This window comes from Mustela putorius, unplaced genomic scaffold, assembly GCF_011764305.1.
Source record: "Mustela putorius furo isolate JIRA1106 unplaced genomic scaffold, ASM1176430v1.1 tig00003859_pilon_pilon_pilon, whole genome shotgun sequence".
In the NCBI taxonomy this organism is placed as follows: domain Eukaryota; kingdom Metazoa; phylum Chordata; class Mammalia; order Carnivora; family Mustelidae; genus Mustela; species Mustela putorius.
The window spans coordinates 794,221-806,497 of NW_025422011.1; the positions used below are offsets into that span (position 1 = coordinate 794,221).

Here is a 12,277-nt window from a genome sequence, read left to right on the forward strand (position 1 = left end):
TTTTGAGTTTGAGCCCATGTTGGATGTAGAGATTACTTTTTAAATAAATAAATAAATAAATAAATGGATAGAGTGGTCAATTTTCTTTTGGTTATGTTCTCAGTTGTCCCTGTGTTACACCTTCAGGCTGCTATAAAAATAAGTAAATCGGGGCGCCTGGGTGGCTCAGTGGATTAAAGCCTCTGCCTTCAGCTCAGGTCGTGATCCCAGAGTCCTGGGATCGAGCCCCGCATCGGGCTCTCTGCTCAGCGGGGAGCCTGCTTCCTCCTCTCTCTCTGCCTGCCTCTCTGCCTACTTGTGATCTGTCTGTCAAATAAATAAATAAAATCTTTAAAAAAAAAAAAAAAAAAAAAAAATAAGTAAATCAATGTTTTGGGCTTACTCATAACTTTACGATGCTTATCCTTATTCAGGTGATGCAGATGAAGCTTCACATAGTTGCTTTGATTGCCCAGAAGGGGAATTTTTCCAAAACTTCAGCTCAGATTGTTTTGGATGGCCTTGTGGATAAGATTGGAGATGTGAAATGTGGGAACAATGCAAAAGAAGCTATGACAGCAATAGCCGAAGCTTGCATGTTGCCTTGGACAGCCGAACAGGTTAGTGACAGGGGTCTCTCCCCAACTTTTCCCACATTTTAATTTAAGTTACTAATTAAACTGTAGGTCTTTTCTTCCCAAGTCAAACCATTTTTATAACCAGCATTTTTATCTTTACGTCTAATAATATACTGTTGCCTGATAATTAGAATTTATCTTGGCCAAGAGTGTTCTATTAAAAGATGAGAGTGATTTTCTCTTAAGACATTATAATTCAGAGTGATAACTAATGAAAAGTTGTAAAGTCCAGAGTGCTTTTAATACTACTGTCACTTACCTCATTTTCTTGTGTAAGTTGAATATTTCATTCCTAATGCATTCTTGCAGTTCTGTCAGGGTTGGAAAAACCATGCTTCATCCACTTCTACCTGTATGGCATACCATATTTCTTTGAGAAAGGCAAGAAAAAAAAAAAACCACATACTTATTTTTGGTGTTTTTTTTTCTTTTTGCTTCAGGTTATGTCAATGGCTTTCTCACAGAAGAATCCCAAGAATCAATCAGAAACTCTGAATTGGCTATCAAATGCAATCAAAGAATTTGGTTTTTCTGGGTAAGTCAGAAAGAAATCAGGTACAAAATAATTAAATATTGTGCCTATCTCTGACTGCTGATTCTGTTTATTGTAGCCATCTCTGCTATTTCTGAGACACCAGAGCTGGGTCATCTAATTTACATAAAACTACCTTTTTTTCTCAAAAGTCTATATTGGCTCATAATCCTTCATTTTCATGACCACTAACATTAAAGCGCGCTCTAAGTAATTTATTTGCCTTAAGTGTTAATAATTGTCCCTCAGAAAAGCTACTTCCAAGGATTTCTAGTTAAATACATTTGGAAATGACTGCATATAATCACATTTGTTTAGAGAGCTTTCGTGCATATTGGTGAATTAACATCTCTCATGGTCATTCAACAGAGAAGCTTGCCTAACTTTTTTTTATTAACCCACTGTTTCCCAAACTTGTTTGCATATTGAACACATTTATTTACTTAACAAAATTTTACAGAGCTTACTTTATGCCAGGCACTTTTTTTTTTTAAGATTTATTTATTTCCAGGCATTCTGGTTCCAAGAGAAAATACTGTAACTGCTATACAGTTGCCTTTCTCTGTGCCATGCTGTTTTTTATACTATACTTCTCAGTGTCTTACAAAATAGGTTTCTAGGGGTGCCTGGGTGACTCGGTCAGTTAAGCACCTGACTTCGGTTCAGGTCATGATCCTGGGGTCCTGGGACTGAGTCCTGCATCGGGCCCCTCACTCATCTGAGAGTGTACTTGTCCCTTTGCCCCTCACCCTGCTTGTACTTTCTCTCCTTCCCTCTTTTTCTCCAATAAATAAAATCTTTAAACACCCCCCCCCAAAAAAAACCAAAATAGTTTTCTGCATTCTACCGAACAAGGAAATACTACTCAGAAGTTATCATTCAAGTGACATTCAACCAAATACACAATTACTTGGGGGCACCTGGGTGGCTCAGTCAGTTCAGCATCCGACTCTTGGTCTCAGGTCATGATCTCAAGGTTGTGAGATCAAACCCTGTGTTGGGCTCTGTGCTCAGTGGGAAGTCTGCTTGAGATTCTCTCTCACTCTCTCCCTCTGCCCCTCTCCTACTCATGCACATGCTTTCTCTCTCTGTCTCTGAAATAAATAAAATCTCAAGAATAAACAAAAATAGCAAGGAGTGATTATTCTTCAATAGGTAGTAGAGGGGAATAAGTTGGGGGGAGTGGGAGGAGATAAGATGGGAGAAAAAACTGGGCCAGGTCACATTGGGCCTCAGCGTTTTGAGTAAGTTGGAAACCATTAGATGGTTTTAAGGAGAGAGTAATAGTATCATTTGGACTGTAGTCAGAATAAATAGTGAGGATCAAAAAGACTGATTAGTAAGCTATTGGAATTATCCTGTCAAGAAAATTCAGTGGCTTGGACGTAGTTTGTGGAGATGAAGTATTAGGACTCAGAACGTATTTGAAAGATCTGACCAGGATACTGAGTAGAAGAGAAGGAGGAGTCAAGGATGGCCTGAGCAAGTGGAAGAATAATGTGGCTCTTGACTGAGGCAGGGAAGACTGTGGAAAGAACAACATTTGGGTTTGGGATGTGGACAGTCAAAGGTTTTGGTCTTGACAGATATGGGACATCTGTACATTCAAATGGAAGTGTTACAAAGGCTGTATGGATATATGAATTTAGAATTCAGAAGAGAGGTCACCACTGGGATTTAGGAGTAATGAGCACATAGACAGTATTTAATGTTCCCTGTAGGTGAGTGGAGGGAGAGAACAGGTGAGACTGGGGGAGATAGCCAGCAGGAGCCAGTCCTAGAGTCTGGCTTTATAAGACTCTTGAGTATTTTGAGGGTTTCATTTATTTGTTTTTAATTCTAAATGTTATTTCTTCTAGGTTGAATGTGAAAGCTTTCATTAGCAATGTGAAGACAGCTCTTGCTGCAACAAACCCAGTGAGTACATACCACATATGTAGGAACATTGCAGCCATCTTTGTGGTTCTGTTCTCATGTGCAAAGTTCTTTTTGTTCTGTTTGCCAGGCTGTGAGGACTTCGGCCATCACCCTGCTTGGTGTGATGTATCTGTATGTTGGTCCCTCTTTACGAATGTTCTTTGAGGATGAGAAGCCTGCCCTTCTATCCCAGATAGATGCAGAATTTGAGAAGGTAAAGATTACAAACATGATACAATTCATTGGTAGACTTGAGAATGCTCATATGAGTTAAGTTTAAGCTTTTAACCCTTAAGAATGAAGAATACATATGTATTTGCTTTTATATGTATAAGTATCCCTGAGAAGAATTCTTAAGAAATTAATGGTTTTGTCTATGAGGAGGACAGCTGAATAGCTGTGGTATAGGAGGGAAGATTTTCCTCTTTTTGTCTCTTGTACCTTTGAAATATCAAACATTTTAAATGTATTGCCTGTTCAGAAAGTATGTCAACATTTAAACATTTGAAATTGGTTTTTTGGTTGTTTATTGATTGATTGATTGATTTTTTAAAAAGATTTTATTTATTTATTTCACAGACAGAGATCACAAGTAGGCAGAGAGAGAGCCTGATGCGGGGCTCGATCCCAGGACCCTGGGATCATGACCTGAGTGGAAGGCAGAAGCTTTAACCCATTGAGCCTCCCATTGAGTGCCCCTAAATTGTTTTAAATAAAAAAAGAAACTTGGCCTTCCTTGAATAAACTTTCTAATCAGAATTGCTTGGTTTGGGCAGACTTGCTCTGTATTTCTTGGGCATCCAAGTAAAAAGACAGCTTCATGATTGAAAGGTCTGATTCTAGTAGATTTGTATAAAAATGCCTTTTATCATATACTTTCAAATTTGGGATCTAAGTAGAAATTAAATTATGTACTATTTAGGAGCCCTTGGGTGAGTCAGTCAGTTAAGCATCTGACTCATGATTTTGGTTCAAGTCATGATCTTAGGGTTATGAGATCAAGCTCTGTGTTAGGTTCTGTGCTGGGTATGGAGCCTGATTAAGATTCTCTCTATCCCTCTGCCATGTATCCCCTTTCTTAAAAATATATATATATATATTATTTGGGGGGGGGTGAATATTAAGTATTATAAAAGTATAGGAATATTAAGTAGTATAAAAGTATAGTGAATTGTGAATATTAAGTAGAATAAAAGTGAATTTTAAGTAGTATTGTGAATATTAAGTAGTATGAAAGTATAGGAAAGTTTGACATAGGCCTGTTCTCTAACTTGTTTGCTCTCGTACCATTCAAGTTCGTTAGCCTCACTGATTTGTTTGTGTGTAGATGCAAGGACAGAGCCCACCTGCTCCAACCAGGGGGATTTCCAAACACAGCATAAGTGGTACAGATGAAGGAGAAGATGGAGATGAACCAGATGAGGTGGGCACTGATGTTGTGGATCTTTTGCCAAGGACGGAAATCAGGTAGGTTTGTTGCAAGTGGTTTATTGGATTTTCGTTTGTTTTGTTAGTGAATTCTTTTTTTTTTTTTTTTTTTTTTTTAAAGATTTTATTTATTTATTTGACAGACAGAGATCACAAGTAGGCAGAGAGGCAGGCAGAGAGAGAGAGAGAGAGGGAAGCAGGCTCCCTGCGGAGCAGAGAGCCCGATGCGGGGCTCGATCCCAGGACCCTGAGATCATGACCCGAGCTGAAGGCAGCAGCCCAACCACTGAGCCACCCAGGCGCCCCTTGTTAGTGAATTCTTAATGGTACCTTCTCTTCCTCAGTCAAGAGTACTTCTGTGACATCATTATTTCTTTAGGAGTCTGGAATTAAGATTCTCTCTTTTGCTTTCTCAGTGATAAAATCACTTCAGAGTTGGTTTCTAAGATTGGTGACAAGAACTGGAAGATCAGGAAAGAAGGCTTAGATGAAGTGGCAGCTATTATCAATGAAGCAAAATTTATCCAGCCGAATATAGGTGAACTACCAACTGCCTTGAAAGGCCGACTCAATGATTCAAATAAAATCTTGGTATGTAGAACATACGCCTGTTCTTTTGCTCTCCCTCCCCTCTTCCCTGCAGGAAGTTCCTTTTTAATCATCTTCACCTACAAAAAAAAATGAGTGGTCACTTCATTTGCTTTAAACTGGAAATCCTTTAATTTCTTAAGTGTGCCTCAAGATCAGTTGGTAGATGGAGGTTTATTAATCAGATTTTCATGAATCTCAGATTTGCTTTTTATAAAACTCTAATATTAAATATCCTTATATAAAACAGTTATATACATTACCATGCTTAATTTCTAATTTTTAAATACGGGTTTTTATGTCAGGATTTTCTTAAACTAGGCTTTACCTTACTTTATTATAAAGCACTATCCTTTCTGGTCTAAAATTCTAATACTCCAGTGTTGTGAACTAATGATAAAAGGAGCAGCCACTATCTGTAAATTATTCATAAGCTAATTACAATAGCATCATAACAAACTGACTACCCTGTCTTTCAAGTAGGCCTTAAACTTCCTAGTACATGGACTACTTAGCAGCCAACTTGGAAAACAGCTTGCTCCTGGTTTCATCAAGTATTGGCTCTTTTCCCACTCAGGTGCAGCAGACCTTGAATATCCTCCAGCAACTGGCAGTAGCCATGGGCCCAAACATCAAGCAGCATGTGAAGAACTTAGGTATCCCTATCATCACGGTGCTTGGAGACAGCAAGGTAAGCCTGACTCCTGGAATGGCCAGCCACATTCTTGGGCTAAGAACAGTTCTTACATGTTTGTGTAAGAGTACACATAAACAGCCTATAAACTTTGTAGGGAAGAGAACATTAGCAGGAAAATAATAAACATCTTTACCTCCCAGGCAGTATGAGGGTGAACAGTTATGTCACTAGCCTTGTGACCCTTAGATAAGTTATTTTTCTTCTTTGAGGTTCAGTTTCTTTATTTGTGAAATTTCATTCTTAGAGAACTAAATAAGAATCTGTACATATGGTACCTGCTACTATCTCATATAGTATGCACTCAAAAAATGTTCAGTTTTGATTATGTCATCATTGTTCTATGTACTGTTAGGAAGAGTGAATATGTTTATGAATTTTGGGGTCATGTATTTATTTTCTTCCTTGTTATCCTGAACTTCTGGAGCAGGATCTTCTAGTACTTTAGTTTCACAGTCCAAGAATCAGTCTCAAAAGTTGCAAGCCTCTTATATTTAGCCCAAGATTGAATATTTGAATGTGTCTTTATTTTTGAGCAATTCATTTAGTGTGAGGAATTGGGGTATTTTAATATTTTTCATGTTAACAAGACTTCATTCTGTGAATGCAAATTAATATGAAAGCATAAATGTTCAGGCAAATTGTTAGTTATTTAGGTCTAACTTTTATTTAGGAGTTCTCTATCCTGTAGAGTTACATTCTCTATAGATAAGCACGGACATAACAGCCTCCAGAGTTTCAGAAAATAAAACCTCCAAGTTTATTCCCCTTACATGATACTCTATGCCCAGGTCACTGTTTTTGCCTAATTTAACCGAGTAGAGGATCTTACAATTGGAGCTTTATGTTTCTCCTTTACTTTGGATTTTCAGTACAATCATTCATAGAACTAGATTCTGTGTCAGAGAAGTTGATTCTAAGTATGTTCATGTGGACCTTAAAGAAACCTCTGTTGTTCATGTTCCCAAAGTAAGAAAATTTTTCACTCCCTACCTCCAAACCATAAGTGATACTATCTTTACTAATTCTTTCTTCCATTTAGAACAATGTTCGGGCAGCTGCCTTAGCAACTGTGAATGCTTGGGCAGAACAGACAGGCATGAAGGAATGGCTGGAGGGAGAAGATCTTTCTGAAGAGCTCAAAAAGGAAAATCCTTTCTTGAGGCAAGAGGTACTACAAATATGTGCTTTACTCATGACTTTGACCTTCTTAGAGGTGTGGACCTACCTAATAAATATGCTTGTATGGACAGAATGAGTTTCATTATGAAACAGTTAATAAAATGAAACCAAATTCCTGAAGATTTATACCGCGTACATCTTTTTCTCCCCCCTTTCATATACTTTTTTAACAATAAATTTTTTTTTTAAAGATTTCTTTATTTGAGAGAGGGAGAACACATGCACACATGAGTGAGGGGAGGAGCAGAGGGTGAGGGAGAGACTCCTCAAGCAGACTTCCGCTGAGCGAGGAGCCAGAGGTGGGGCTTGACCCCAGGAGCCTGAAATCATGACATGAGCAGAAATCAAGAGTCAGTTGCTCGGGGCGCCTGGGTGGCTCAGTGGGTTAGGCCGCTGCCTTCGGCTCAGGTCATGATCTCAGGGTCCTGGGATTGAGTTCTGCATCGGGCTCTCTGCTCAGCGGGGAGCCTGCTTCTTCCTCTCTCTCTCTCTGCCTGCCTCTCTGCCTACTTGTTATCTCTCTCTGTCAAATAAATAAATAAAATCTTTAAAAAAAAAAAAAAAAAGAGTCAGTTGCTCACCTAAATAAGCCACCCAAATGCCCATTAACAGTAAAAAAATTTTTAAAGGACTAGCCTTTCTGTGAAATCTTGTTTCTTGAACTCTGAAATGGTAAAATAAAAGTTTTTAAGCAGATCATAAAAACAGAATTCAGCATTCAAAAATCCATCAGTATAATTCATCATACCAGCAGACTAAAGAAGAAGAATCATATAATTGTGTCAGTTGACTCAAAAAAGGATTTGAGAAAATCCAACGTCTGTTCATGACAAAAACTCTGAGCAAGTAAGAAATAGAAGAGAATTATTTCAGCTTACTAAAGACCACCAGGGCACCTGAGTAGCTCCGTGGGTTAAGCCTCTGCCTTTGGCTCAGGTCATGATCTCAGGGTCCTGGGATCAAGCCCATCAGTCTCTCTGCTCAGTGGGGAGCCTGCTTCCGCACCCCCCTTCTGCCTGCCTCTCTGCCTACTTGTGATCTCTGTCTCTGTCAAATAAATAAATATCTTTTTAAAAAAAAGACCACCACCAGCACCTGGGTGGCTTAGTTGTTAAGCATCTGCCTTCAGCTCAGGTCATGATCCCAGAGTCCTGGGATCAAGCCCCACATCAGGCTCCCTGCTCGGCAGGGAGTCTGCTTCTTCCTCTCCTACTTCCCCTGCTTATGTTCCCTCTCTCGCTGTGTCTCTCTCTGTCAAATAAATAATAAATAAAATCTTTTTAAATTTTTTTAAAAAATAAAGAGACCACCTACAAAAAACCTCTATAGATAATGTCATACTTATATTTAGAGTGGTGAAAGACCGAATGCATTCATCCTAGGTTGGGAGCAATGTCCGTCTCACCACTATTAGTTAGCATAATATGGGAAGTTCTAGTCCCTGCAGTAAGGCAAGAAAAAGATACGAAAAACAGTTTGGAAAAAGAAAAGTAAAACTATTCCTAATGGCCAGTAACATGGCTGTCTACATAGAAAATCCCAAGGAATCTACAAGTAAACTCCTAGAACTAATAAATATTTGAGTTCAGTAAGATTACAGGATACAAAATTAACACACAAAATCAATCACGTTTCTTTATAATACAGTGAACATATGGAAACAAATAAACAATACAGTTTACAATTACACCAAAGAAAATGAAATCCTTAGATGTACACTTAGCAAAGAAAATATAGAATATGTATATTAAAAATTACAACATGTTTATAAAAGAGTCCAAGGAAGACCCAAAGAGTTGGAGACACACGCTGTGGTTGTTGATAAGAAGACTCAATGTAGTAGAGATGTCAGCTCTCCCCAAACTGATCTATAGGTTTAATGTAATTCCCATCAAAATTGCAGCAAGTTTTTTTGTAGACAAAAGCAGGCTTATTCTAAGATTTATATTCTAGCTACAACAGTCCTGACAAAGAAGAAAACTGTGGAAATAATTACTCTATCCTATATTAAGACTTAGATATTGCTAACATAATCAGGAAACTTACATGGGATTGGGAGGTGGAGGACAGACCCAGGTTAGTGGAACTGAAGAGAACCCCAGAAATAGACCCACGCAAATATGATCAACTGGTTTTTGACAAAATTACCAAAATAATTTAGTGTTGGAAGGCTACCCTTTTCAACAAATGACTCCAAAGCCTTAGACATCTGTAGATAAAACACTGAACCTCAACCTAAACCTTCCATCCTATTCAAACATTAACTCAAAATGGATCATGAACTAAATGTAGACTATAAAATTATAGAACTTTTATTTTACTTATTTTTTCATGGTGGGGTTTGAACTCATGATCCTGAGATCAAGAGTTGGACGCTTAACCAACTGAGCCACCCAGGTGCCCCAAAACTATAGAACTTTTAAAGATAATATCGGTGAAAAACTTCAGGATATAGAAATTCTTCAGGCAAAGAATTCTTAGACTTGACACCAAAACCACAATCCCTTTGATGGAAAAAATTGATAAATTGGACCTCATAAAAATTAAGAACTTTTGCTCTGCAAAAGACCATGTCAAAATGAGGACAAGACAGCTATACCACAGGAGGAAGTATTTGCTAACTCAGTATCTGATAAACATTATATAAAATTTGTAAAGAATTCTCGGGACACCTGGGTGGCTCATTTGGTTAAGTGTCTGCTTCTGGCTTAGGGCATGATCCTGGGGTCCTGGGATTGAGTCCCGCATTGGGCTCCTTGCTCAGCAGGGAACCTGCTTCTCCCTCTGCCTGCCTCTCCCTCTGCCTGCTGCTCCCCCCCTGCTTCTGCTCTCTCTTCTCTCTCTGACAAATAAATAAATAAAATCTTTAAAAAAAAAAAAAAAGAATTTTCAAAACCATGAAAAAAAAAAAGATGGGGCACCCAGCTTGATCAGTTGGTGGGTGGAGCATATGACTCTTGGTCTCAGGGTCATGAGTTTGGAGTTCCGTCTTAGGCATAGAGCCTACTTTAAAAAAAAAAAGAATGGGCAAAAGACATGAAGAGATGTTTCACTGAAGAGGATATGCAGGTGGCAAATAAGCCCATAGATGTTGTTCGGTATGATTAGCCATACAGGAAATGCAAATTAAAACTAGTGACACATCACTCTACAGCTATCAGAAGTACTAGAATAAAAAAATAATTTTAACACCAAATGCTAGCAAGGAGGTGGGGAAATTTGAACACTCTGCCGGAGGAAATATAAAATGGTACAGCCACTCTAAGAAAAAGTTTGGCAGTTTCTTTCAAAACTAAACATGTACAGGGCGTCTGGGTGGCTCAGTCAGTAAGTGTCCAACTCTTGATTTTGGCTTAGGTCATGATCTCAAGGTCATGAGACTGAGCTCCCTGTCAAGTTCTGAGCTCAGTGGGCAGTCTGTTTGAGATTCTCTCTCTCTTTCTCTCTCTCTCCCTCCCTCTCCCCCAACCCCCTTTCCCTCTGCTTCACTCCCCACTCATGCACATGCCCTCTCTCTCTTTCTAAAGTAAATAAATCTTTCTTTTTTTTAAAGATTTTTTTATTCATTTGACAGAGACCACAAGCAGGCAGAGAGGCAGGCAGGGAAGGAGGAGGGAAGCAGGCTCCCCGCTGAGCAGAGAGCCCGACATGCGGCTCAATCCCAGGACCCTGGGATCATGACCCGAGCCGAAGGCAGATGCTTTAACCCACTGAGCCACCCAGGCGCCCCATAAATCTTTTTTTATAAACCCCCAAACTGAACTTACAATTACTATATGACCCAGCAATTGTGATCTTGTGCATTTATTCCTTAAAAATGGAAATTTCTGTCTTCAAAAGAATCTATACACAAATGTTCATAGCAGCTTCATTCATGATAGCCAAAAAGTGGAAACAGCCCAAATATCCTTCATATGTCCATATGGTAATACTATTTAAGATTAAAAGATTCACTGATAACGAGCAACAGTTGAGATAAATCTCCAAGGAATTATGTTGAATGGCAAAACCCAGCTCCAAACAATTATATACCATATGATTCCACTTGTGGAGTATGTTTAAAATGACAAAATTTTAGGGGTTCCTGGGTGGCTCAGTCATTAAGCGTCTGCCTTCGGCTCAGATCATGATCCCAGGGTCCTGGAATCGAGCCCCACATCAGGCTCCCTGCTCCGCGGGGAGCCTGCTTCTCCCTCTTCCACTCCCCCTGCTTGTGTTCCCTTTCTCACTCTCTCTCTTTCTGTCAAATAAATAAATAAAATCTTTTTAATAAAATAAAATGACAATTTTAGAAATGGAGAACAGATTAGTAGTTATCAGGGATTGGAATGGGATAAGGGAGATGCCTGTGGTTATAGAGGAGGCAATATGAGGGATGCTTGCAATGGAACTGTTTAAAATCTTAAACATGTGGTGTCAGATGTAATAACATATATGTGATAAAATCGTAGAACTAAATACAGGCACAGACACAAATGAGAATGGCAAAGCTGGGCAGTCTGAACAGGATCAATGGATTGTATCAATGTCAGTATCCTGGTTGTGACACTATAATTTTACAAAGTGTTACTGTTAAGAGGAAACTGAGTACATGGGATCTCTGTATTATTTCCTATAACTCCATGTGACTACAGTTATCTCAATTAAAACTTCAAGTAAGGGTGCCTGGGTAGCTCAGCTGGTTGAGCAACTGCCTTCAGCTCAGGTCATGATCCTGGCATCCCGGGTTCAAGTCCCGCGTCTGGCTCCCTGCTCCATGGGAGGTCTGCTTCTCCCTCTGACATTCTTCCCTCCCATGCTATCTCACTCTCTCTCTCAAATAAATAAAAATCTTAAAACTAGGGCGCCTGAGTGGCTCAGTGGGTTAAAGCCACTGCCTTTGGCTCAGGTCGTGATCCCAGGGTCCTGGGATCGAGTCCCGCATCAGGCTCTCTGCTCAGCGGGGAGCCTGCTTCCTCCTCTCTCTCTGCCTGCCTCTCTGCCTACTTGTGATCTCTCTCTGTCAAATAAATAAATAAATAAATTCTTTAAAAAAAAAAAAAAAAAAATCTTAAAACTTTAATTAAAAAAATAAATACAGATATGAATTATTTGGGGGGAATAGAGAAAAACTGTCAATATGGGGCTAAAAACAGAAGTTCTGGCAGAATCTGTCCTCTCCTGATCAAATAAATGTTAAACATTTTCTCTAGCTGAATAATTCTTAGAATTTTTTTTTTAAAGATAAGGGAAAGATTTTCATCTGTAAAATGCATTAAGAACTATTGAAGCTTTATTTATTGTAGTTTAATACCCAAGTGTGGTCCAAAGAACCATGTC

At 38.9% G+C, this 12,277-nt stretch overlaps 1 protein-coding gene across 3 annotated transcripts in view; it reads left to right on the forward strand.

Annotated features, from left to right (window-relative positions):
* CKAP5 (cytoskeleton associated protein 5) overlaps nucleotides 1-12,277 on the forward strand; it is a 107,375-nt gene that overhangs the window by 65,934 nt on the left and 29,164 nt on the right. For all 3 annotated transcript variants that reach the window (XM_004763119.2, XM_004763121.3, XM_004763120.3), the window contains exons 17-24: nucleotides 414-599; nucleotides 1,058-1,152; nucleotides 3,009-3,066; nucleotides 3,155-3,280; nucleotides 4,394-4,533; nucleotides 4,911-5,085; nucleotides 5,660-5,773; nucleotides 6,819-6,947. In XM_004763119.2, coding sequence (XP_004763176.1) covers nucleotides 414-599; nucleotides 1,058-1,152; nucleotides 3,009-3,066; nucleotides 3,155-3,280; nucleotides 4,394-4,533; nucleotides 4,911-5,085; nucleotides 5,660-5,773; nucleotides 6,819-6,947 — 1,023 coding nt within the window. The remainder of the gene's footprint in view (nucleotides 1-413; nucleotides 600-1,057; nucleotides 1,153-3,008; nucleotides 3,067-3,154; nucleotides 3,281-4,393; nucleotides 4,534-4,910; nucleotides 5,086-5,659; nucleotides 5,774-6,818; nucleotides 6,948-12,277) is intronic.